Here is a 25,350-nt window from a genome sequence, read left to right as displayed (position 1 = left end):
TACGGCCGTGCCAGGCCGGGCGCAGCCGCATCCCGGCGGGGCGGTGCCGGCTCGTTCCCCGCACAGTGAGTGCCGCCCCCGCCGCCGCCGCGCATCCCCACCCGCACCTTCGGCCCGAGCCCCGCTCCGCTCCGCTCCGCACTGCGCCGCCGCCGCCGCCGCGCGCTCCCGAGGCCCGCGGGGCCGCGCTGTGCTGGGGGCGGGGGTTGCGCGGGGGTCCTAACGCCGCCCGCCCCGACGGGACGGCCCCGGATTGGGCTGCGCGGGGCGCGTGGGTGCGTGCGCGCGTGACACTGCCGGGATACGGCGCGGCGCCGTGGGCTGAGCTCATCTCGCGGCGCTGAGAGGCACGGGGGGGGCCAGGGGGCTCTCGACCGTGGAAACCGACACGAGTCTCCCTCCGCCCCGTAGATTTGCTACCCCACAGCCTCGCTGCTCCCATCCCTCGGCGCAGCTCCCGCAGCTCCCCGCAAAACCCCATCCGCCGGATCTCAGCGCCCGCTCCGTGCTCTGACCCCGCCCATCGGATCCCCACCTCATTTACGGATGGACGAACCCAGCTGCCGCCCCGACACCACGCACCTCCGTGTCCCAGCACCGCCGCGAGCTCAGCGTGGACTTAAAAATGCTTTTAATGGGCAAGTCGGCTTTGGTTTGAATCCAAGGGCACTTGTGGCAAGGCAGCTCAGGGCTGCGGGCAGGGGATGTGCGGGGGCTGTGGGACAGGATGTCCCGGCCCCACTCCACGTGCCCCATATGTGGCACCAGGTGCCAGAGCATCAGGGTCCATCCCACGTTAAACATCCATCCCGCACGGGTCCAAACCAGCTCAGGGCCTGCAGCTGGGGGGTCTCAGTGGATGCAGCCCCATCCCATGCACTCCAACGCAACAGGGTTCCCACTGGTGCCCCCCCAGCAGCTGCAGACCCCTAATCCCAGGCATGCTGAGGGGCTTCCAACCGCACTGCTGCCGCTCCTACCCCCCTGCCCACGACGGGTGGGTGAAGATGATGTCCTTCCTCTTGGCCCAGCGGGAGAAGATGGCTTTTTCGGTGATGAAGCGGTGCCCGGCGCGGGGGGCCTTCTCATGCACCAGGTACATCCTGCACTCGTCCAGCCGCCCCTTCTCAAAGTAGTGGTAAGGCACACTCGAGTGGTTCTTCTCCCTGTCGGCACCATGGGGGCTGAGCACAGTGCATCCCCCGCAGCCCCCACTGCCACCCCAAGCCCCGCACCTGCAGTAGCTGTCGCTGACCATGCCGAAGACGCAGATGTGCTCGCACAGTTCCATGGCCAGGATCATGGTGAACCACCCCGTGCTCAGGAAGGAGCCGGATTTCACCCTGCGGGGCACAGCGGTGGGATGGGGACACGCAGACGGACGGAAGCAACACGACGGGGGCACCCAGCGGGGCCACGGTACCTGTTCTTCCCTGTCTCGTTCTGGAAGACGTCGTCGCAATACTCCATCTTCTCCTCAGTCAGCGTGTAGAGCTGCAGGTAGGGGTACATCTCCAGCACCTTCAGCAGCACTCGGTACGTCGGGCCGCCCTTCTCGCGGCTCATCTTCCTGCTGGGACCCCAAATGACGTAGATGGTGTCTCGGGACTGCTGGAAGAAGTAGGGCTGGTTCCTGAGCAGCAGCGGGACGCTGGTGTGTGACACGACGCGGACGGTGCTCCGTGTGCCCACGTCCTCCTCGAAGCCGGCGGTGGGGGCGTGATTCATGCGCAGCACGCACTCCTGCCCGTCGATCGCCCGGCCCAGGTGCGATCCCAGCATCTGCCCCGAGCTGGAGACGACGGCGCAGCGGCGGCACGGAGCTCTGCGCAGCGGCTGCGGGGATACGCACCGTCAGCACCGAGGATGGGGAAAAACGAGGCGCGGGGGACGAGGCCGCCCCACGGACCGACCTTGCCGTCGGGGACGCGGCTGTAGCCCTGCAAGTTGAGCGCTGCGGGCGCGGTGTACGCGGAGCCGCCCCTCTGCCCCACGGCCTCACGGCACAGCAGCACGTAGAACACGGAGAGCGCGGCCGCGCACACCAGGACGAAGAAGACGCGGACCTGGAAGCGGAGAACCTGGGTTGCGCCGGGCTCGGCCGCGTGCCCACGTTGGATGCTGGAGGCAGCGCAGCCCGGCAGCAGAGCTCTGCGAGGAGGGAGCACCGGGCTGCCGTGACTCACTTCCTGCACGCGGCCGGAGCCCACGCGTGCGGCAGCGACCCCTCGGGTTCCACTGTCCCCGCAGCGGGGACCAAGGGGTGCCCACCCGGAGCCGCCGCACCGCAGGTATCCGGGCGCGCAGCCCCGCAGCGCTGCAGGCTCATCCCACCCATCCCCGCGGTACTCACCAGCATCTTCATCCCTCGGGGCTGGGGCGGCCGTGGGGAACTGGGGTCACAGGGAGGCTTGGGGCGTGCACCCTGCACACAGAGCGGGATCAGCGGGGGGAGGATCGAGGCCATCATGGCTGGGGACCCCCCGGTACCCAAAGCCCCCCTCCCACACGCAGGATGCGCACCCTATGCTCATTGTCCCCCTGGATCCTCCCACGCTTCAGACCCAACCCTCCCACGTCCCGGATCCCCTCCATGCCCGCGTTCAGGTCTCCCCCACGCCCGGTTCCCGTCCCCGTCCCGCCCCCAATCCCGTGCTCGGCGCCGGGACCCCGCCCCTCCCGGCCCCACTCACGACGCCGGGAGCCCCCGCGGGAGCTGCGGTGCAGGTACCGCTGCCCGGCCCCCAGGGCCGCCGTCGGGTCCCGCATCGCGGCCGGGCCGCGCCGGGGGCACCGCGCTGCGCTCCGCTGGAAGAACCGCGCCGGGGGGGGCGGAGCCGAGCTGCGCTGCCGGGACCGCCCCGCGCAGCGCCCCGAGAGCGGCACCGGCGCGGCGCTGCGGAGCCCGTGCCCCCACCGCCCCGAGACCCGAGCCGCGCCTCCCGGTACCGACAGCCCGGCACCGATCCCAACTCCCATCGCAGTACCAAGCCCAGCACTGCCCTGTGCCCCGGTTACCTCCGCCCGAACACCCGTGCCGTGCTTCCTGGGGCGGACACACCCGGCTCCAGCCCGCCCTGTGAATCCCGCACGCACCCAGCACCTGCTCTGTGCGTCCCCGTACCGACAGACCCAATAGCGACCCCATCTCCCACACTAGAGCCCATTGCCCCCACTTCTCTCCCGCTCTCTCTTCGCACTGCGCCTCCCCCTTGCCCTGGGATCCCCCAGATCCAGCTCCACATCCCGACCTCACCTCCATGCCCCACCGACGCGGGTGTTGCTGAGCTCAGTGCACTGTTGAAAGCCCAGGGATCGTTTTGGGACCAGGATTGGGGCCTCCTGACCTGCGGTGCTGCCCGATGGCCTTACGTCAGCTACAGACAAGCTGCAGGACACGTCACACAGTGCTACCCCCCTCCCACTGCCTTGAGGTGCTCCTGGGGTTTTCCCCAGCCAGCAATAAGGAAATAAGAAAAACAAACTTGAGACTGGTTCTAAAGGGATTTGGCAGCGATGTAAGAGGCAGTGACAGCAGCACAGCAAGCAGGATGCAGGGAGCCACACACGAGGCTGCTTTCCACGGCCGCACCCCAGCACGTGCCTGGGCTGGGGACTCAACCCTGCCTGCTGAGAGGTGATGAGAAGGAACAGAGGCACAGAGCCTGTGCAGGGACACGCAGTGCCACGACCTTCAGCTGGAGCACAGCCACCTCCCATCACACCAACAGGGATATTTTTAGGGACGCTGCCCTTTGCAGCAACGCAGCTCCTGCTTGTCCCACACCAGGAGCCGGATACGCAGGCAGGGCCCAGTGCCAGCAGTGTGCACTGCCTCCTGCCCTTCCCCTGCAATAAAGCTCTGCACAACTCCAGGAATTGGGCCAGGGTGATGGACTGGTCCTAGAAATTGAGATCAGTGGGGACTGGGGCAATGGGCAGCAAGAGTGCACTGTCCCCAGGTCCCTGCAGGCTTGGTTTGTCCTCACCTCAGCAGCCCCTGGGCCTGGTGCCTTCTGCAGTCACTGTGAGTGCAAGCAGCACAGCAGGGGAGAGGGCTGGAGCAGCACCTCTGCACTTGATGCGGGAGAACAAAGACCTTAGAGACCTTTATTGAGGATAAATCTAGCTCACTACAGCCACTGGGAGCTGCTGGCAGCCCAGGTCAGTGCAGGCAGTGCAGGCAGGAGCCCAGGCTGCAGCTGGCAGCTGTGGTGAGAGCTGCAGTCAGTGGCAGTAGAGCCAAATGCTTCCTCTGCCACGCAGGGCGTGCTGTGTGCTCAGTTGGGTGACTGTAGGAGGGGATGTGGGTGCAGCATGTGCTCTACAAGCACAGCTCACAGGGCCCTCTTCAGCAATATGAGAGCTCACAGCACCATCATCAGCTCTTCCAGTTAAAAAAAAAAATAATCCCAGAAGGAATAAACTACTGTATGCAGCAAGAGCAGAGGGGAAAGATTACCCAGAGACCAAGCACCTGATGGGGGCCAGAACCGAACTCATACTCTGCAATTACAGCTGCTAGACCCTGACAGATTCCAGCCAGCAGAGCTGCTGCACGTAGCCTCAGCCAGGGTGCAGATTTGTCCTAGCTGGAGCTCTGGTCCCTCTCCTGGTAAGTCCTTTAAGTCAGTTTTGCTTCCCTTTAGTCAGTAAGTTGTAAACTATGCAAGTCTGCGTCTTTGGAGGAAGGAATGTGGGAGACAGAGCAGCCAGCTTGGTGCTGCTGCTGCTTTGAGAGCGCTCTGGAGGAGGGGGCTGCTTGGTGCTGCAGGCTGGCTCCTCCAAGCCTGGGTGCTGCAGGGTGGGGGCCTTGTCTCCATCTCTCAGCTGGGCCTTCAGTCAGATTTCCTGGCAGGTTTTCTGCTCTTCCACATCACAACCATTATAAAAACACCTACCACGAGAGAGAGAGAACAGACTCAATCAAAACATATCAAATGAAAAGCAACTTTAAAACACACGGTGAATAATGGAACCTCATCAGAGCACAAGAAACAATTTTAATGCCCAGAGGAACAAACAGCTGAAGTTACACGTGTGTGCACACAGATGCCTGAGCCAAATTAAGCCACTGCAGGAACCACGAGCAGCACATCACAAGTGTCTCTTCTCTCTTCCTAATTTAGAACCCTCTAATTAGAGCAACCAAAATAACACTCACCTATAAATAGCAGCAGCAGCAGCCCAGCCACCACGGGGATGATAACTGCATACTCCCTGGGCAAGAAGTACTGATGGATGCTGTGGTCACTGCCAATGAAGGGCTGCAGAAACAGAGTGGGGCATCAGCAGGTGGCCACAACATGAGAGCAAGTCACCAACACGTGTGGCCCTGGGGTTTCAAAAGCAGATTGGAAACATGGAGCTCGAGGGGATTGCTAATAAAAGAGTGTCTGAACCTGCACGTGGTGAAGCCTCACACAGCAGCACTGCAGCTGCAGAGAATGGCCGGAAAGTGGACTCCAGTGCTCAGATGGGTGGTGAGGAGAGAGCAGGAGTTCAGCTATGGTGGGCTTGGCTGTGTGGTGCTGGGCACACCAACCCACAACCTTCTGCCTTCCTCAAGGGAAAGGTTGATGCTGCCCTCTCTCTCATATTGATCTTGTCATGGCTCCTTTGCTGAGAACAGCAGAAAACTTTGGATGCTAAAGTGCACTGCAATGATTCCTGCACTGTGTGAACACCTATCCCACAGCTGTGAGCACATCTAGGAGGGGAACCCAAGATCCTCAGAAAGGAAACTACCAGAAGTCCAGTTGTGAGTCTAAGGCTGAGCTGGTGCATGGAAAACTGACAAGGAGCCATTTCTATAAAGAACACCACTAATGACCCCAGCTGCCGCATCCTGAGGAGCAGTCACACTGCCAGACTCACACTTCTCCAGAGCTCGGTGTTACTGAGCCCTTCTCCTCCCTGCTGAGCTCCAGTCTAACTGAGAAGCATTTCTCTCTATGACTCCATCTGTTACCTCCACCAGCACCATAACTCTGAAGGTGTGCACAAGGCCCTACGAGCACACAGGGGCCAGATTTGGCTCGCCCTGACAGCCCCCACCATCCCCAGGCAGTGCAGGAGCCCTGGGAGTGAAGCCAAGCTCACCGCGCCCGGGTCGGGCCAGCGTAGGTGGAGGCTGAGCGCTGTGCCACCAATGCCAGGAGGCTGTGCCCCAGCACTTCCCAGCAGGACGCCAGCACAGCGCGCTCCTTCAGCACCTCAACAAGATCTGGAGGCTAGACGTTACCAGGCCCTAAGAACCAGCGCGAGCCCCGCAGCGCCGTACCAGCACGATGATCCACAGCGTGTAGTACACGAAGAGAATGAGGCTGAAGGCTACCAGGCCGAACCCCACCGCTCGGTCCGTCGCCGTGGCCTGCAAAAGGAGAGAGATTCAGGGCTCTGTGGGAGCAGCGGGAGCGGCGCCGGCTGTCCTGCCCCGGGACAGGAGAAAGGAAGGCAGCGGAGTCCAGGCCCCGGCCCCACTCACCATGGCGACGGCCACCCCCAGCCCTTCCGCCCGCCCTGTTCTTCCGGGATCGGATGACCAATCAGAGCGCAGAGCTACGCCAACGTGATATCCGGGACCGGAAGAGCGCTCATCAGAAGGGGCGGGCTGAGGAGCGCGAAGCATTGTGGGAAGCACAGCTCGCCCGGAGCATGATGGGAACTGCAGTGCTCCAGCGTAGAGAAAATGGCCAAACTGTGAGAGCCCTGCAGCTCTTAGCCAACAACAAATACATTCAGAACAACAAAAAGACCGCAGCAAAACCAGAAGGCTCAGTGTGAAGTACCAAAAAAACAAACTTTATTTTCCCCCAAACCATAACAACATTTGACATTATATTGATTTCCTCATATATTTGTTATTTCTCTACGTTAGGAACCAGATACAGAAAATACAAACACGATCTGTTGAATCAAAGACGGCACAGCATTCCGTTAGAAAATGAAACAAAAAAACTAGAGGAGCGAGATAGAAATGGTGAAAAATAGTCCTTCCCAGCCCCAACTTCCCAAGAATCATCATCAAAATAGAGCAGTGGAAGTAGCTTCTCTTTCTAAACGCACTTCTGCTTTAAGAAAAAAGTTAGAGATTTATCTTTAGATTTCAAAGTAAAAAAATGTTAAACTATCTCTTCAAGAAATTTTGGAAGTTTGCATAGAGCCGTTCCCTTTCCAAAAATATCAGCCATCTCTCTATAGAATCTGATATAAATCAAGTGGCTCATCCGAACATCGCCAAGCTCAACTGACTCTCATGAAAATAAAACAGGATCTCCCCTTCCCCCCCTCCCCCCACAAAAATACGGGCTCTACCATTAATCCTTACGGTTGAGGCAAGTGAAAAGGCTCAGCCACACCTCGAGCTCAAGGCTTCACCCACCCTCGTTCATCGCCCAGGTTTTCAGCGCGGTGCTGCGGTGGGCTGACGGATGATGCAACGATTGGGAGGGAAAGGGGGGGATCTGCATGCACCCCCCCGACAGCCAGGAATTGGTTTTTCAGTACAAACACTTGCGACCAGGCAGTGTTTGCTGTAACCTGCCCCTGGGGACCAGCCTTGTCCACAGGGCTAAGTCACCAGGGCATTTAGTCAGCTAAAGCCCAGGAGGGGTGCAGGCAGGGCTGGGGGGAATTTGCAGCCCCCGGGTAAGGCAGCGAGCAGGAGAGCGAGGGGAGGGCAGGACGGCCCCTCTCCAGGAGGGGTTTCTTTCACCGAGGTGCTTTAGCGTACCTGGAGTGAGGTTTTCCCAGAGGTTCACAACAGCGTGTGCAGAGTCCAGCTGCACAGCCACCAGTTTTAAAAAGAAAATAGCAACAACAAAATAAATTAAAAAAAAAAAAAAAGTCAACCCCTCCTATCAAGATTCAAATGAAAGACATTTCTTCGGGTCTCAGCCCAGTTCAGAACCCTCTAAAAACGGAAGCAAACATTAAAAAAGGACTTTAACTTTCTGCAGGGGGCAAAGAGATGTGGCAATAAGGGGGGTGGGGGGGAAAACAGATCACAAACTTGCTGCCCATCACTTCACAGACAGCACGAATCCTCCCCCTCCCCCCATTTAAAGTGCCAACCATTCCCCAAACAAACAAAAGAAACCCCAAAAATCAGAGGAGCAACATCCTTCTCCCCCCCCTTTTTTTTTTTCCCACCACCATTTCCAAATGATCCTCATTTCCTTCTCCAATTCACAACCAAGCCTATCCCTTTGGACATGTACTCAGTTCAAACCGGTTTTTAAAAGTTAGTAAAAAAAAAACAAACAAAAATCACGACTCTGAATTTTCCAAGCCTTTGCATGAGGCTTCCACCAGAGGTCCAGGAGCCAAGAGCAGAGCCCACACGTCCTGCCTGGCCCTCAGCCTGGAGCGCAGAGCCAGCTCTGCTCACCAGGGCCAGGGACGCAGGGTGTTTGTTGCCAATAAGGCCCTTTTATTTGTCTAAGTCACCTCTGAATCCCCTGAGATGGAAAACAATGTGGGGAAGAAAGTCCTCTCTTGGCCCCCCAGGAATAAAATATCAATGAAACAACAATGCAATCAGAAAAAAAAAAAGAAAAGAAAAGAAAATACACCAGCCTGCTGGGTTTATAAAACAAATTATGAACTTCAAGACAAAAAAAAAAAACCCTAAAGGAAACTAACCAGAGGTTTGGGTCTGGAAACTGATTCACTTCTTAAATGTTCAAAATCCAACAAGGAACAGACGGCAGCAATGCCAACAAGGAGAAAGTGCGTGCAAGATGCAGCTTCCCAAGAGACCAGCACCTGGTGTGTCTGCTGCTGGCCAGGGGCAGAGCAACAGCCTCAGGTGGGGGCTGGAGACAGAAGCAGGCTGCTCCTTCCTCCTTTGCATGGCTCCATCCTGGGCACTCCAGCCCCATCTGTGCTGTATTAGGCTCAATGACAAGGGCTGCCCTTCTTGTTCAAAATGAGGGGTGGGAAAGCTAAAAAGCTACATACAGACCAGGACCTGTGCAGTCAATAACAATGTAGAACAAGAAAGACATACCCCATGAGACACAGTTATCCAAAATGCAAGCAGTGATGTGCCAAGCTGTTGGAAGAGAAGCCAGAGACGCTTCCAGGTTGGCCACAATTACATGATGGAGCAGGTTACAACTCTGCCAGCCTGGGAAGCTTTCTGTACGGCTCAGCTCTTTTTGCTTTGCTGGAAAGAGATCCCTCCTCTGTCCCACAGTGGATTTCACAGCATGCCTAGCTGCTGGTGTCTCAGGGCAGCAGACTCCTGCCAATCGAAGCCCAGAAGAAAACGCTTGGTTCCCAATTGCTCTGACAGTAACTGTCATTGTTTTCCACGTGAATAGAAGCAAAGCAGGAGAACTGAGATGCGTTTGGCTTTTTTCCTGACTTATTTTTGCCTTTTTCAAGTTCTGGTTGCTGCTGTTGCAACTCTGGCAGTGCCCCAGACCACACTTCCAGCAGGTGCCATGTTGGGAGCAGCTGGACAGCCAGCTCCCACCATTACCTGCAGGCTAGGCAAGAACACACAGTGCTGTTTGTATACTTCTGCCCTTGCACTGACCTGACCAGAGAATCAGGCGAGGCCCAGCTTTCTGGCAGAGCCCCAGGAAAGAAGAAAAGCAGTCAGCTCTCCCCTTCCTGCACACATGCAGAAGCCCTGGAACAGGGCACCTCTCACCCAGAGCGAGCAGGAAGCTCACCAGCCTGCAAGCGAGTGCCAAACCTACAGTCTGAGATCACAGCTAAAACACCAGAAAGTGTGAAAGAGCTTTTGTTTCAGACAGAATCAAAAGATCCAATATCACTTCCCTACATCAAACCAAACCTAAGTGTTTTCCGTACCCCTTGTAACCGTAATCCAAATTTAATTCCCTTTGAAGGGAAAGGGGTGAAGAAGACCTATATCTTATGCATGGTCATTCCAAATACAGAAAGAAGCCTCCTGACTTAAGGAGAGAAACTATTAAAACACAGTAAGCAGCTGTACAGCTCTGCCTCACAGCCTAGCACCCTCCCCATACAGCCATCCTTAGCTAGCAGGGCGAAGAATATCAAGGCCCTTTCATTCCTCATCTCCCATTCTGCCAAATTCCCTTTTCCAGTAGCTCATCTGCATGCATTCTGGCCACAGAGACCACTATTAATCCTTTTTTTTTTTTTTTTTTGTCCTTTTAAAAAGGCTTTACGATAAGAATTTGAACAACAGTGTGATCAGTTACAAGTCTTTCCTCGCTGAATGGAACAAGTGTGTGCCTGTGAGAGCGTGCACGCACACGTGTGTCAGAGAAGGGCATGTTCTGACCATGCCAGCATCGTGCTGTGCCATTTCTCAAAGTGCACGGCTGCTGAGTGCTACTACAGAACACTGGCAAAAGAGGAAAGGATACTACACAGAAATAGCTTACAGGCCGAGTCTCCGTACAGGAAAGGCTGAAAGCACAGCCTGCTGACAGCCCGTGGCTGCACAGATCCTCATCTGCAATTCAGCTGCCAGGAGAATCTATAAGTGAGAGCTGAAAGGGACTGGTGTCTCTGCTGCTCACATCGAGGAGAAGAGGCAGCTGAAGAGTCAAACAACTGCAGAAAAACCCGAAGAAGAGCAATTGAAAGATCAACCAGAAAAGCTTGAAACCTTGTCAGAAAAACTGACTCTTCACCGAGTGGGTAAGAACAGCTGCTGTAGAGAGAACAGCAGAAAATATCCCGTCTACCTTTGAAGGCGAAGGTGGCGGGTTTATCTTGCCCTCCAGCCCCAGAAAGAACCAGCTCAGGCATAGACTCCTACTGACAGATCAAGAAAGGACAACTGGCACCAATTACCTTACTGGCCCAAGCCAAGAGAGGCAATTGTTAACCACCAAACCAACGAGGCCACCACAGACAACGGCATCCTGCTCCGGCCCAGGGGATGGTCATCAGATAATGAGAATCTTTTCACAGTCCAAGAAGGGCAATTCCCTTCCTAAGCCAAAAAGGAGGCATTGTATTCCAAGATCCAACAGTGATTATTTGCTGAATCAGTCCAGCAAACATGGATTATTTGCCTTGAACAGCAGAGACAAGCCTCCTCCAGGTAAAATCTGGAACCTCTAAAGTGCTCCTGCTAATGCTAATTGATGAACACTGCCCTTCCATGCCCAGCAGTGGAAGGGTGCAATACAGTTAGTGGTATAACAAGCACTAGCATTTAACCATTTATCAACTCCCATCTGGATTGTGGTAATTTTCTGAAATGCACTTTTGGGAGATACTTCCTATGAGAAAAAAAAATTTGGGGGGTTTTAAGTGTAGGAAGGTGAAGTGTACACCACTGCATACCTTGTTCAACAAAACTGTTGCCTTGGAAGGTGATGCTCCCTTGCAGTCAATGGAAAAAAGCATCCTGCAAGTAACCATTTCACCGTGTCATCAACAAGCAGCTCTTGGTTTGGTTAGAATGGTTCCCACCCAAGTGGTTTGAAGAGTTCACAGTGGCATAACCCAATGTTTTGGGGAGACAAGCTGAGAAATCCCCCGTTGCAAATGGATGGGTGTAGTGAGGGATGCAGGAGAGCAACATGCTCTAGGACTAAGGATAAGTCCAGCAGACACTTTGGGTCTGTTTGCAATCGGGGAGGGCAGGCACTGGAACAATTGGGAAGTGAAGGAGGGTTCTGCCAACACAGGGAAAGTGCATGATCTGGAGTGGTCTCAGAGTAGTTCTGCAGTGCAAACATATGGGTAGGGGCACGGAGAAATCCCTTCTGGAATGCTGCATGAAGAGAGGTAAAGGTTGGCATCCATGTGGCAGCGGATTGGGTAGGGGGCCTGTTTCCAGCAGCTCTACCCTGTTCTTCACATTTAGTGGGTTTCAATCACCACTGGCTCGTAAACTCCGGATGAGACCCTGAGGACGCAGAGGAGAAGATGAGAAAGCCAAGTTATTTTCCCATTACTTAATGCAAACAAGTTTGTATTCAGAGCTTTCCTCTCATGAACACTGTCCTCTAACCTCACACAAAATAGTGACAATAATTAGTCAATCTGGTGGGAGGTCAACCCACGTAACACAAAACAGACAGCGACATGCAAACTAACCCTAGAGCTTGAAAGAGCTGGGTGAAACAAATCCTTTCAGAGGACAGAAGGAAAGGGCTTGGGTGGAGCATACAGTGCAAAGAACAAGCATTCCTGACTCTGCTCCCAATTTTGCCACCAACTTGACACATCTTTGTGTTTGCCACTATTGTTTTTTGTACTACAAAAAATGCTACAAAACTTAAAAGAAAACCAAAAAACACAACTAGTCAATACACTGTAGTAAGGGCCATTGTGCCAAGACAAAGTTTTATTCTCCAGAAGTCTGTATTGAGAGCACAAGCCCACAGCACGGATGGAGGGGTAGGGAAAAGGGAGCTGCAGTTCTGCTGCAGTCCAGCAGGAGGCAAAACTGCCTGCGAGTGCAAGACCCAACAGGAACCAACCTTCACCATTGTGTCCTTTCACTCCTCACTGATTTCCGTTCTTGGATCTAAAAACTAGGATCAAATTCTCTCTCCAGTTTTCCACTGAGAACTGCATTCACACTCCAGTGCAGCTGTAGACTGTCACCAGAGAGATCCCAGGGGAACGAATGTGGGAATAAAGCCACCATGTAGCACATGATGTTTAGAAATCTCTTCTGTTGCAAAGGTGACAGTTTTCTGCATACCCAGAGCTAACTAATCTCTGTCTGACTGTCTGCAGTCCTTTCAGGAAACCTACCTGTTTCCCAGCTGAATACCACTCAGTGTAGTTGTTCCATCTCTGCTCACAAACAACCGCAGGTTGCTGTCTGCAGATAGAAAGGGAAGTAGGACATCAAAGCACAGAACTACTGATGGTTGCCAGGTTCTCCTCTCCCAGCTGCATTACAGAATGTTCAGCATAGGAACAAGTGCATTTCTGTGAATCCACATGCACACTATATGTTGTTCCCATAGCAATAGGATCCCTAAGAGTTCCTCCTGCTTTAAAAGGGAGCCTCATATACAAATCAAGCTAAGAAAAAAGAGCAATTTTTCCCCCTCTCACCCTTATGTTTAAGTTACTGTTTTACCTTTGCTGTGGTCTGTAGAAGAACAGTGGCAAGCACTGTTCCCAAACTGATGCACAGCTCTCAAATCCACAGTTTACTACCATAGAAACACCTAGCAACCACTGAAAGAAATTTCTGTCAAAGGGGAGAGTCTGTGGCAGACCAAATCTGGCTGTGTACAAGGTTGGCAGCTTTGCTAAGGAAACAGCCAAGACTTCCCCTCTTGAGATTCATGCTCTCACCTTCAGTATTGCTGACATCTGTGAAGTCCTGACTCTGCATTATCTTCTCCACTATATCATCTGCATCGATCCTGGTGTCATCCACTCGCGTTGGGTGACTCTCCACTGAATCCTTTTTCCTCCTGGGGAAAGAAAATCAAGGGAAAAAATCAGCCTTTAACGGTGGACACTTAAACACTCCTTTTAGGAACAATCCTTCTCCCAGGAGCTAATTCCAACCTAACGCTGCCTGAAGACCAGAGAGCAGATTCCATCTCAACTTCCCACAGACGGGGCTTTGCACCGCAGTCACCTACCGGGAGGGTCTGTCCAGCAGAAGAGCCGGTCTGGGGGGGCGAGGTGGCTTCTCTAGTTTGTGTTCCCGCTCTCCCTCAGTGCACTCCACTGTCATACTCAGCCCCCCAGACGCACTGCTGCTGGTGGAGGTGTTCCGGCGATGGGTCAAGTCAGACATGCTGGAAGAACGGGAGTGCTCCGTGCTGTAACCTGCAAACACAGCGGGATTTCAAGCACACCTCCCCTCCTTCCTGAAAGCAGAGTTAACACACAGCGCAGGTTCTGCTCTTGTATACTGAGGTTTATATATACATCTATGAACTTATTTGCAGAGACTGACCAGGAAGCTCTGATATTACAGAGCTGGGTAAGAGAGAAGGCTGCAAGTCACTCTCACAAGAGCTTGCTGCAGCAAAGAAAAGGACGGGGCCGGTGATGGCACAGCCATGTGGATCAATAGTTACCAGAGATCTTGGACTGCTGGCTGGCATAGCTGGAGTTCCGTGAGTGCCCTGAGTGGAAGACTTCCTCTGGGCTGGACAGATTCTGATCTGGTTCTTCAGGGACACCTGCTGAGAAACAAGGCACTCCAGTTACACCACAACCACATGGGTACACTGCCCGCAGCCTTAGACTAGGTGCTGATCCTGGGCCACTAGATTAAGGGAAGTGAAAGTCTGTTGGTAGAAGCTTGTTGTACAGGCTAGCAAAGAGCTTACACGCACTTTGGAACTAGGGATGACAACAACAGTTTCCTCTGTTAAGTTCATCATTAATTCTAGTACCCAGTGCCTGAATTAACCTGGGCCTTGAAGGACCTAGAAGGACAGCGTCCAGAGGTTAATGATTTTAACTACAGATAGCTAACAGCATGAATGTATCAAATGGCCACCATCAGTAAAGTATTACAATTTCTGTTTGGGTGCTTCTCCTGTTATGGCTTTTGTTCTGCTATTATTGGTGTGCCCACACTATTTAAATCATATCTGAGCTCAGTACAGAACCTTCAGGATAACCTCTATTTCTTCACCCTTGCCCCAGCTTGGCTCTCTTGCAACAAGTTTATCTGAAAGTGTGCAAATGTAACATGCTGGCAAGCTTTTTAAGAACAGCACCTGCTTGCTGTGCTGTCACTGAGGTGATGTGACCAGAGCTCTACTTCTGTGCAGCGCCTGCCTGCACATTTAGAGTGCACTGGGAAGAAAAAAAGCAACAGGAAAACGCAGTGTCCTTGAAAATGGGCTCGTACAGAAGCCAAAGAACTCTGCATCAGCAGCTGGATCAAGGCCATCAGATCTCAAACCAACCTCTAAAACCTTCAAAGCTTTTCTAGAAGAGTAGCTGAGTGGAGAACAATGATAAGTGTCATTGAACACAATGGAAGGCAGAGATGAACGCGATACATTAATTATTAATTCCTCAGGAAAAAGAACAGATTGCTTTATCTCCCCTAACAGAGGTATGGATGTGGCAAAGATTCATGCTGCTTCTCCTCAGACCCACTTACTGAGAGTTTTGTTTTCCCTGAATTTCTTAAATGAGTTGAGAGCAATGAAAATGGGTTTGAAAAGTCATGAAATATTAAAGAATTTCCCCGCTTGCAATTGCTGGGAAAAAGAAGAGCAAGCATCCAAGTACAACTAAGCATTGCATGGCTCCAGGATGGGCATTCCTACCTGAGCTGAGAATGGTTGCTCTTGGCTTGGTCTGACGCAGAGAACCAATTGTGGCTGAACTGCTGTTGCTGCTTGTGGTTCCCTCACCCTTGCAGGTAAGCTGCAGGGTAGAGTCCTGCCCTGGTATGGTGATGGATTTGGCAGTGGAAGGCGGCCTGTAATCAGAAGAGAAGTGTTACAAGCTGTGAGGCAGGGCCTGGGGATCATCCCATCACTGGGCAGACTCACTGAGCCAAGAGGATCCCCTCAGCCTGCCCCCATCCTCACAAGGAAGGAGGGAAGCTGGCAGCCTCTCTGACCAGTATAACATTTGCTGCTTCCTCCCTTCTCCCCCACTCCCTTGCTATATGCAATATTTAGGTCTTCCCCATCTCATAATGCACCTGGACTGCAGATGCAGCATTTTACAAACTGCTGATTACAAGGAAAAGCAAGTTTTTGATGTGAATTAAGGCGAAAACGGAGCACTCCATCATTTATGCAGGACAACCTCACTGTCCTCCAGGAAACTATCCAGAGCTGCCCTTTTCCCCCAGCACATGTTCCAGCAGCCAGTCAGCTTCACAAACAGGAACCAGTTTGCTTTTGTCCAGCTCTAAATTCCAGCACCCTCCTGTTACATCTTTCTGGCTCAGGTCAGAGAGAAGCCTTTTATCCCCCATCCCCTATGAGAGCACTTTTACAGTGTTTAAATAACCTTTCCATTTTTTAATCTGATGATTTTCAGTGAGACTAAAGTATTTTTACAGCTGTCAAAATTATTTTTCTGGCTATTTTGTGTGCTCCCAACATCCCTTTGTAAATGCTGGCTCCAGGATAGAACTGCAAGTGCCTGGAGCCCCCTCCCTTCCTCCAGAAGTGTTTTTGAGTAGAAGCCATGGCATGTGCAGCATGGCAAGGTTAATATTCCTGTTGGAGCCCTAACTTCCTTACAGCCTGAAGTCTGAACTGCAACCAATGCATTACAGCACGCTTTTTAAGCAAGGAGTGAGAAAGAAAAACTTGTATTTGTCTCGCTTGGAACTCTGAGGCCAATGAGGGTAGGTGCTACATGAGAGGATCCTTCCAGTGTTTTGGGAGAAAATACTGAAGGCATTTCTTATGGCAGAGCTGTAAAGGTACCAGGAAACCCACAGCATGCCGTCCCCAGGGGAAAGCAAACTAACAAAAAAATAACAGACAAACAGAAAACAAACAATAACCACCACAAAGCCTCCTTCCTAATTGCATTATCAGTGATTTACATGCAGCCAGGTACTTCAGGGACTCTGTTTCACAGGTTAACAAAGCCCTTACTGCCTTCATCAAGCAAGCTGTTCCTGCAGCAGCTGCCAGGTCAGGCAAGCAGCCCCGTGCTCCCCTCTATAGGACACCCAGGAGAAGCTCTGCTCTGCTGCAGAAAGCAAGTGCTCAGTGAGCACATTCAGGAGTGATTTCCCAGCACAGTTTAATTCTTGCCTAATCCTCTAATGAGTGTCATTTCTCAAAAGCTCTCCCCATCAAGGACTATTCTACATGCAAAGCTTCCATTTTTAGACATTTGCACATCATCACCATATAAAGAAATAGGATGACTGCAAAAATCCTTTAAGAAAGTAAGGAGGTTTGACCTTCAGACTGACCCTACTTCTATTAAATTGAGATTTATATTCCATTCTGCAGAATTTTCAGGCAAAGCAGTGGGGGCTTGCTTCCACAAAAGCAGTAGGTATTTTTGTCAAACGTTATTGTCAGACATTATTTCAATTTATCATTGAAACTAATCCTGGTAACCTGGACTTAAAACATCTGTCACTATTAAAAGTGGGTTAACATACTCAAATTTTCCTCCAGAAGCTTTTTTTTTCCCCCCAGAATCAGATGGTACTGCATTTATGGGTTGAATTATGGGTCTCTGCTACACTGTGGAAAGGTGTTAACAAAATAAAAACTACATCAAGAGGTACGTGGCACTTTACAACCATGCAGGCTAATTTATGCACTTCAAGCTAGCTCCTCAAATCAGACCTATAGCCTAGAATGTTACTGCTACAAGAGATGGCCTCAAGGAAAAGCCTTCTTCTCTCACACTGTGGAGTCAACAAAAAACAACCAAACATACAGCAGTCCTGTGTACAGCCACATGCCTTACAGCACACTGCTGCAGGTTGGCCCAGATTGCAGAGCCTTGCAACCTTATAGTGCAGTATAAAGGCACATGGTACTGCTGCATCTGCTAACTGGTGCTCCAACAATTGTTGAGCAAACAACTGCATCACAGCTTCATTGTATTGCTTCTTTCTTATCACAATGGACTTAAAGAAGCATGGTGACAGTTTCTCTCCTACTCGTCCCTGTGGAAGAGCAGAGAAACTGAGATGTTTCAGCTTTGCAGTATTTTTGTTGCTGTTTCAACTCAACATCTTTATCTTGCATGGTATGCACTAAAATATGCTTGTTCCCAAGATTGTTTTCTTCACTGACCTTTCCTTTCTCAGAGGTCACCAAAACCATCCCCAGAGCTGTGAGAAACTCCATCTTTCATGCACAACACCACTTAACCAACATTAAGAAACTGAAAATGCTATATGCAAACAAACCCATTTCTTTCCCAGGGAAAAAGGAGAAAAAAAGCCCTAACCAAGGCAATCCCCAGTGCAAGGGATCCAGAAATTCAGTTTGAGTTTAAAAGGAAAATTTGAAAAAACACTTCACCCTCATGTCATCTCATAGAGCAGCAGGGAAAACTGACTGACAAACAAACACACACACAAACACACACACACACAAAGCTTTTGCAGTCACCCCTCGCATCTCCCAACACTCACAGATGTTACCACTGGCTTTGAAATCCAGGATTCCCCTACCTTATACTACATTCTTCCTTTTTATATCTTGGAAGGCAGAGCAGAGAACAAATGAATCAAGAATACAGCTCGGTTGTGCTATTCTAGCTGATTCAACAGTCTAGACCACCAGTTTCAAGCTCTCCCCTGTATTTTCTAATCTCAAGGACACCTTTTTCCTCTCCCCAGCAATTTTAGTTTCCAGCAGAAAACAGGAAAAGCACATGGTGTTCTGGTCTCCCAAAACAAGGTAAGTACTCAGAAACTCACGTTTTGAAGCAGGGGTCCCCTGAGAGCAGGGACATCCCGATCGTGACCTGGAGAGAGGGAACAAAGCACATCATCAGCCATACTGCCCAGAGCTCCTTGCTTCAGGAGGAGGCCAAGGGCCAGGAGTAAAGCTTACTGAGACCTACCTCCTCTCAAAAGGAGATCAGCTTCAGGAATTTAGCAAGGTATTCCCTCCCTCCCTCCCCAAAGGGCTGGCATCAATATCTGCAGGTTGCAGTGGCTCAGCAGGAGGCAGGTTGGCAACCCTGACCATGCACTTTATCTTTTTCCCTGTTTATGCTTTCTTTGATGACACAGAATGCTATTGAGGCTCATCACTTGGCCAAATGGATGCCAGTGTATCAAAGGGTGACTCTGATAGTGACAAGCTTCCTGAATCAGACTAGCAACATAAAAGCAAAACATCTTCACACATAGCAGGACCTTCTTTCAGGCCCAGCAATACACTCTGGTTGTGATCTTTTGGAATTCAACAGTAAGATTTCCACTGTGGCAATGCCAGCTGCTGTACCTTTAGGATGGAGTTGTCCTGTCGTGTGTTCTTAGTATCGTATCCTTCCAGCAAGCAGCAACGAACAGTGGATCCAGAGCCTGCAAATTCTGCCAGATTTAGATCAGCAAAGCCCAGCTGCCATCAAGAAAAGGGAAAGAGGAGAGAACAAAAAAAATGAGAAAATCAAATTACTCAATAGAGGAGACACACAGACTAAAGGAATATAGCACCTCTGGGAGTCAGAGCAGAAACACAAGCCAGTGCACACAGAGATGTGGTTGTAGAGAGCATTTACACCTGAGAACAGGGACACATTCCCCATCCCCAGCTGGGTGACTCAGAGGGACATCAGCTCTGTGCAAGGAAGGAAACAGAGCAGTGACGCTGGCCAGGACAGTGTTAATCAGCCTGTAGCCATTGCATAACCAAGGACGTGGATGGCACTAGGTCAACGATGTGGAAAAAACAGAATCACACATACGCAAACATAATAAGGTACTCTTTGTATTGGGCCATGCCAGAATGCAGCGGAGCATGTGGACCAGGAGATGAAAGGATACTGTTACAGAGGAAAGTTGACCCTGTCCTGAAATACAAAACAGAGCCTTGCAGCACAGCAAGCTGGAAGTCAAGAGCCACGCAGTGATACATGAGCTTCATTGCTACAGATGTGGCTGGGAAACTCCTGCACCACAGCTTCCTCAACATCTCTATGATTTAACTAGCAAGTAGCACACTTGACAGTAAGAAGAGAAGAGAGAGTTAGCTGTGAGCTCTGTAAACATTCTATAGAAAGCAGAAAACAAACATGAAAGGTGACAGGAAGTTAAAGATTACGGGTAAATTCAAAGAGGGCATTTGATGTCTCTAGAGTACAAACACAAGGAAGAAGAATAGCTTTGCTTATCTGCTCTAACTCCTACTGTAGGAATACAGTGCTTTCCCAAAAGTAAGTTACAGCTTCCTTCAAACTCAACAGAAGTCAGTCGTGCCTCATCTAATCTAACCAGAAGTGATGTTGTAACCCACATTTGGCCAAACAGTCTCAGCACAGACAGTCTGCATCACATCAGCATACAGATCAGCTGCCACAAGAACAAGGAGAGAAGGTGGAAAAGAAGAAGCTCAGATCTAGCTATTATTCTATGCATTAAGTGCATTCCTCCTGTCCTGGTGGTGACAACCTGGATGATACAACTCAACTGTGAGCCTCAAACTGTAACTCCACGCTAAAGAAATGTGGTGATCCCACCTGTGGAAGCTGATGGGAGTTACAGCACAAACCACAGCCACTGCTGTGTGACCTCTGGCTCCCATTGTTCCAAATCAAAAGTTTAAGCTGCAGCCTAAACATGCCTGCACAAGAAGTATGATTCAAGGGATGACAGCAACAAGATTAAGATACCTGCTTTGCTTCCTTCATCTCACTCTGAAAAGGGAACAAGAGCTGATGGCAAAGAAAAAAAAAAGGGGGTGGGATAGAACAGGAACCTTTCTGCTCCAAAAGAAAGAAAAAAAAAGAAAAAGCTAACTCCACTCCCTTCTCAAGGATTCCCTTAACTCAAACGTTTCTCTAGTCCCTGCTGTTCATCTTTTCTCCTTATCTTCTTATCAAGGGCTATGTTTCTTGCTGAATATTCAGCAATTAAAAAAAAACCCCAAACCAGTGACTTTCTGATCTTTCAGAGATGAACTGGTGAGGAGAAAGCCACACACTGAGCTGCAGCGCATCGCAATTGGAGGACAGAAGAGGTTCCTCTGGTGTGGCTGCATTGTACAACATGGCACAGGAGTGGCCATGATCCCCATTCCTCCACCGAAAGGCATTAACAGAGTGCCAGGAGCCTCTCAGAGACCAACACCAGAGCAGTGTGGGAGACCCACAGTGTGCACCGAGGTCAGACGCTCTCCTCAGGAAGCAGACTCCCAGTATATAGAGGAAGGATCCCTTAGCAAGAGGATGTTTTCAGAAGTAACCTTTCCTAATAGCTTCCTCAGTTTTCCAGCCAGCTGATGGTGTTTCTTCCAGCTTGGGAAAGAGTTTCCGCTTTATCAGTCCTTCCTGTTAGTTTCCACTCTATAACCCCTGACACTGAAGTGACAACAACGTCAAACCAAAAGGTGCACCAGGCTATGGAAACTGTCTTGAGCACAAACAGCTTCAGTGCCATCAGCCCTGCTGAAGTGGGAGCAGGTAAACGTGGGCACTTCTCTCCAACTCATCTGCACCCCCTGGACAGGCAGTTCCTCAGAACAGAGGAATAACTGCCCCCTCAATGTGAACGTAGTGGAAGAGAAACTGATGCCCCAGAGTCACTGTCTTCATTAGCCACAAAAAAGGAACAGCACGGATAGCGACATTATCCTCTGTGACACTGCAGTGTTAAGGTGTGAGTGCAGCCTTCCACTCAAAGCCTGGTACATCCATGGCCCCAGGAAGGATTAGAACAAATTCTTACACAGCTGTGTGCGACCCAAACATCTGTTTATTAGAAACTAGCACCAGTGACTCATTCTCAAACATGGATTCGGGCTCTGTGTGAGCTCTGCTTTTAAGCCAACATTGTCTCTTGTTCCAGCACAAAGAGAAGCGGGTGGCATCCAGCCCATTGTCTCTCCTACAGCCTGAGCAAGAAAATGAGGAGGATAGGGGTGTAACAGAACATTAAAATAATGTTCACTTCTTGCCCCAGTGTCTCCTGCACCCTGGGAAGGAAGTGATTTCTGCTGTAGGTTTTTGCCTGTGCTCACAATGCAATGAAGTGCCCACCCCAGCCATAACTGGTTACTGTGCTTGGGAGAACAGAACTTAGTCTGTATTTCTTCATTAGCAAGACACTGCCAGAAGCCAAAGAGTTCACATCTGACTCAGAACTTCCCCAAAGTTTGAGGACACGCACAACATCTTCCCAACCCCCCTCCCAAATCCACATCCAGTACAATCTGGATCCTGTCCCCGCCAGTAAGTTTTTTTGGAAAATCACTGAACTCATGCCTAAACTAAGAACCAATGACTGTTTCTCCAGACTGCTTCATGCAGCATCCACGCCACTTTCTGACTGTTCAGCCACGGGTTTACACTGGCTGTACAGCACTAGGAGCACACAATGCAGTCACCACTCTGTCACATTTGCCCTTTCTTTGCTCTTACCTTGGAGTAGGTTTTTCCGCCCTTCAGCTCCTATAATGGGAGACAAAACAAACAGGAAAAGCAGCTATTACATGTGCTGGGGAAACAGGGGGAAAGTCATTACTCAACCCTGGAATTTGCTGTAAGGATTTCACAAACTTCTGTCTCTCAAGGGTACCAACACCCTGCTCTCTGTTAAGTACCCTGGCTGGGAAAGAGGCTCTGTGCAGTTTGTCCTAACCCAAACAATCCTTCCTCCCACCACAGTAAACCATCACCATCCTCCTTGCTGCCAAAAAAAAAAGCATCTGGGAAGCAACACCAAAATAGAGGTGGCACCTGCTGGAAGCAGAAGCTGGTGCCTACCTTACGGACGGATACTCGGCAGATGCAGGGGTCCAGGAGCCCTGTGGCTGGGTTGGCACTCATTTTACACACAAAGGTAAATTTCTTTTTCCAGCGGACACAATTTTCCTGGACTTCTTCTCTGTGAGAATACAAAGAAAAATAAAACACAGTTTTCAAATGAAAGTACAGAGCCAAATCAATCCCAGTTATTAAGAATCTTTGCTATTGACTGGCAATATTGTCTGCAAAGGTCTTCTACCAGGTAACTCAATCCATGCCACCTGAAACTGCAACAAAGAGTGTAACCTTAGTACCAACCAATTGCACCAGCCAATGCAGATCAAATCCATCTAGGTTACAGGGCAGACTAATCATATCTCACCAACATTTGCCTTAAGCTCTCTCCCAAGCTCTTTGTTTCCTGCTTTGCTGGTTTAGTTCATTCACTATCCAACCCAGACAGACCCAACCTTTATAACTGAACTGGGCTGAAGGTCTGTAAGCTTGTCTTCCTATGCATCACCTTTGAACAGCTTTCTGTGCAGTAAAATTGCACTCTTTCCTGCACAGCTTTTCCCTCCCATCTTGCCTCATAAGCCAGGACTAAGTCCATGAGAACAGCTGGCCTGATGGAGGAAAAAAACACAGGTGGAAACACTCTCAGGTGCATGCAGACAGGACCGTGCCAAGCACATGCAGTACGCTTCACACAAAGGTTGTGGATGTCACTGCAACAAGAACAGTCCCAGCAGACAGAGCAATCCTCCTCACCCAGCTCTCCCCATCCTGCCCCAGTCACTGGGTGAGTTGGGAGGCTGTGACTCAGGCATGCACCAGAGCCACGAGAGGAATATGAGGAGGAAGAAGAGGCTCTCTGAGCACATGAAATGCTTCAGGTACAGACTGGATTTCTGCAAAGCTCTCAAAGAAGGCTGAAATTCACCTCCTAAAGAACGTGGGTTCCAAGGAGCACAAAAGGAGGTGTGGGGAACCTTCTGCAAGGCCCTGGGCAGCGAGTGATCCTCAGCACCAAGTGATCTCCTTACAGCTCAGGCCTTGGTCTTGGGCCAATTAAGGGGAGGCAGGCACTGCTGAACGCTGTGAGTTAGCAAGTCTGCATAGAACTCTTATCTCTTCTCTCAGCACAGGACAAAAGGGGCAAGGGCACAAGATAAACTGTTTGCTTTGGCAGGGAGAGAAAAGCTTCCTGCGGTCTGACCCAGGCACAGTGTAGGCTCGAGATATTGGGGGAAAAGGGAAGAAATCAATCCTGATATTGACTCAACTCCTCCTGAGAAGGAAGGAGCAGAAGTCAGCCCAACAGAACCCTTGCACAACCCTGACACAAAGCCATGGGCTGGGGCCTGAACTTGCAGGCCCCCCCAGTCCCCAGCTATCCTGATAGACTTCAGCGTGCTGGCTGGAGCCAAGAGCAGAGCCCAGAGAAGGGGTAGGTGATAAACTAAAATCTGTAATCCCCTGTAAGGCAGAGGGCTGATCATCCTTCACTAAAAGGTGGGAAAACAGAAGACAGCAGCTCCTTCAAGGCAGCAAACTTAAAACTGCCATCTGGAAATGGAAGACATTGAAATGTTAGACATCTAAGTGCTGAAAATACCTTCGGATTTGGGATTTATTGAAGATGAGATCTGGTTCTCACTGCTCCACTCAAGTCATTCCAGCTCCTTCAGGCAAGAGAAGACAGGTTCCCAGAGGGATAAAAATGGCTTTGCCTATTCATTTAGCCAGCCATATTAGTTGAGTTAAATTTCATAACTGAGGTACCTTGAAACTGACACAGGAGATATATCAAATGATCTAAAGGAAGGAAAATTCAGGTACTGACGAAAAGAAAAAAGGATTCAACTGAACAAAAAATGCTTGTAAACACAGGTGCCTCAGAAACACGAGGGATGTGCACAGGATGCAAGAGACACTAATCATTCCAGCAGCACCGCTCTCCTGTCCTTTGCAAAGGAGCCACTGGTTCCTTGACAGCAAGGCCAGTGCTCTCTTTGCTAACGACACCAGAGCTTCAAACCAAAGCTCAGAAGGCAGCTTCGCACCCGATGGGTTCAGCAGTGCTGCTGCAGGCCCCACTCGCCAGTACAGACTGGAGCTTTGGCTGCGTGCACAAGTCTTACTTGTGATCCCCTCCTGTATCACAGTGCAGCGATGATGAAGCGTCTGCTGGATGCTGCTAAATCCAACTGACGCTAGTTATTTCCAAATGTGGCAAAAAGTACTGATTACTGATAAAAGAGCTCCTTCATAACTAACTTGCTGTTAGCATAAGAAACACTTTGTTGCTTGTGAAGGAGATTTGCTGTGAAGGAGATCTGCTGGCCTCCCAAACTTGCTGTAGATAGCACTCAGCTCAAGCCATTGGCAGCACGGGGTGAGGCAGCACTGCTGACAGCCCCCAGCCTGCAAACGCTCAGAAACGACTTCCAACATTTTTTCTTTCAAGAGTGGCTTTTCTGGGTGGGGGCTGGGGTTGTACGATCAGACAAGGGAGCAGCATTGTTTCAAGTCACACTGTAAGAAATTAGTTCCACATTTCCAAAAGACAGCGTGTAGTGAAGCGGTGGGCTCTGCCTAGCCACCTCCCATCAAGTTATCGTGAGGATGGTAATTAGGGAGCGCTAAAATAGGACGAAAGTGGACTCAGATGAGAAGCGTTTAGCTTCACATTCTCTGGTGTACAATTAGCATCCGTCAGACAGAAATCAAAACAACGCCCAAAGCACCCACAGAGGTGTTTCCTTCCAGCATAATCACACAGCACCTAAAAGCAAACCCTGAAACTAACAGCTGAAAACCAAAAGGGCTCCATTTAAAATTTTGCTCTGTCTTTGAAGCATCAGAAATAGACCAAACCAATGCTGGGTACTAGGTGTCAATTCAGCAGGACTTCTGAAGTTTTATTTAAATAATAAAAAAAACAACCAACAAAAACTGTCCTATTTTACAGCAAAGCCCTCATGAGGCCACATCCCCTCCAGGCTCAGCTTCGCCCTCTTCTAC

General features: G+C 50.7%; 3 protein-coding genes across 7 annotated transcripts in view; all 3 read right to left on the bottom strand.

Moving 5' to 3' along the window:
• Positions 1 to 338: 338 nt before the first annotated feature.
• ST6GALNAC4 (ST6 N-acetylgalactosaminide alpha-2,6-sialyltransferase 4) lies at positions 339 to 3,371 on the bottom strand. 2 transcript variants are annotated; one of them, XM_048965781.1, is made up of 6 exons: positions 3,257 to 3,371; positions 2,354 to 2,425; positions 1,914 to 2,066; positions 1,424 to 1,836; positions 1,236 to 1,343; positions 339 to 1,166 (listed from the first exon to the last, which is right to left on the bottom strand). In XM_048965781.1, exons 1-6 carry the CDS (start codon positions 3,260 to 3,262, stop codon positions 977 to 979), a joined length of 942 nt encoding a protein of 313 aa, XP_048821738.1. In that variant the 5' UTR covers positions 3,263 to 3,371; the 3' UTR covers positions 339 to 976. The 2 variants fall into 2 exon arrangements, with proteins under 2 accessions (XP_048821738.1, XP_048821737.1); XM_048965780.1 differs by lacking the exon at positions 3,257 to 3,371 and adding an exon at positions 2,524 to 2,602.
• A 197-nt stretch (positions 3,372 to 3,568) lies between these two features.
• Positions 3,569 to 6,646, bottom strand: DPM2 (dolichyl-phosphate mannosyltransferase subunit 2, regulatory). The gene is made up of 4 exons (XM_048965784.1): positions 6,488 to 6,646; positions 6,284 to 6,373; positions 5,165 to 5,267; positions 3,569 to 4,897 (listed from the first exon to the last, which is right to left on the bottom strand). The coding sequence occupies exons 1-4, from the start codon at positions 6,629 to 6,631 to the stop codon at positions 4,839 to 4,841; spliced, it is 396 nt and encodes a 131-aa protein (XP_048821741.1). The 5' UTR covers positions 6,632 to 6,646; the 3' UTR covers positions 3,569 to 4,838.
• Positions 6,647 to 6,783: 137 nt separating this feature from the next.
• FAM102A (family with sequence similarity 102 member A) overlaps positions 6,784 to 25,350 on the bottom strand; it is a 35,568-nt gene continuing 17,001 nt past the window's right edge. For 3 of the 4 annotated variants that reach the window (XM_048965775.1, XM_048965777.1, XM_048965779.1), the window contains exons 3-12: positions 22,342 to 22,462; positions 21,997 to 22,026; positions 18,864 to 18,980; positions 18,332 to 18,378; positions 15,237 to 15,391; positions 14,025 to 14,132; positions 13,581 to 13,770; positions 13,285 to 13,406; positions 12,730 to 12,799; positions 6,784 to 11,872 (exon numbers count right to left, since the gene is read on the bottom strand). In XM_048965775.1, coding sequence (XP_048821732.1) covers positions 11,827 to 11,872; positions 12,730 to 12,799; positions 13,285 to 13,406; positions 13,581 to 13,770; positions 14,025 to 14,132; positions 15,237 to 15,391; positions 18,332 to 18,378; positions 18,864 to 18,980; positions 21,997 to 22,026; positions 22,342 to 22,462 — 1,006 coding nt within the window. In that variant the 3' untranslated portion in view covers positions 6,784 to 11,826. The remainder of the gene's footprint in view (positions 11,873 to 12,729; positions 12,800 to 13,284; positions 13,407 to 13,580; positions 13,771 to 14,024; positions 14,133 to 15,236; positions 15,392 to 18,331; positions 18,379 to 18,863; positions 18,981 to 21,996; positions 22,027 to 22,341; positions 22,463 to 25,350) is intronic. The other variant, XM_048965778.1, reaches the window with a different exon arrangement.

This window comes from Lagopus muta, chromosome 19, assembly GCF_023343835.1.
Source record: "Lagopus muta isolate bLagMut1 chromosome 19, bLagMut1 primary, whole genome shotgun sequence".
Classification (NCBI taxonomy): domain Eukaryota; kingdom Metazoa; phylum Chordata; class Aves; order Galliformes; family Phasianidae; genus Lagopus; species Lagopus muta.
The sequence above is the reverse complement of the archived record's forward strand: the minus strand, read 5'-3'. Positions and strand labels throughout refer to the sequence as shown.

What these genes read in the sequence shown, in the direction of transcription:
- ST6GALNAC4 (XM_048965780.1), bottom strand. Translation starts at nt 2,595, where the DNA reads ATGGAGGGGATCCGGGACGTGGGAGGGTTGGGTCTGAAGCGTGGGAGG. An exon ending in CCCGAGGGATGAAGATGCTG is followed by an intron (nt 2,067 to 2,353) that starts GTGAGTACCGCG and finishes CTCCGCTTCCAG; the next exon opens with GTCCGCGTCTTCTTCGTCCT. An exon ending in GTCAGCGACAGCTACTGCAG is followed by an intron (nt 1,167 to 1,235) that starts GTGCGGGGCTTG and finishes TGGTGCCGACAG; the next exon opens with GGAGAAGAACCACTCGAGTG.
- DPM2 (XM_048965784.1), bottom strand. Translation starts at nt 6,631, where the DNA reads ATGCTTCGCGCTCCTCAGCCCGCCCCTTCTGATGAGCGCTCTTCCGGT. An exon ending in TGGGGGTGGCCGTCGCCATG is followed by an intron (nt 6,374 to 6,487) that starts GTGAGTGGGGCC and finishes CTCCTTTTGCAG; the next exon opens with GCCACGGCGACGGACCGAGC. An exon ending in CGCTGTGGATCATCGTGCTG is followed by an intron (nt 5,268 to 6,283) that starts GTACGGCGCTGC and finishes CTGTTTCTGCAG; the next exon opens with CCCTTCATTGGCAGTGACCA.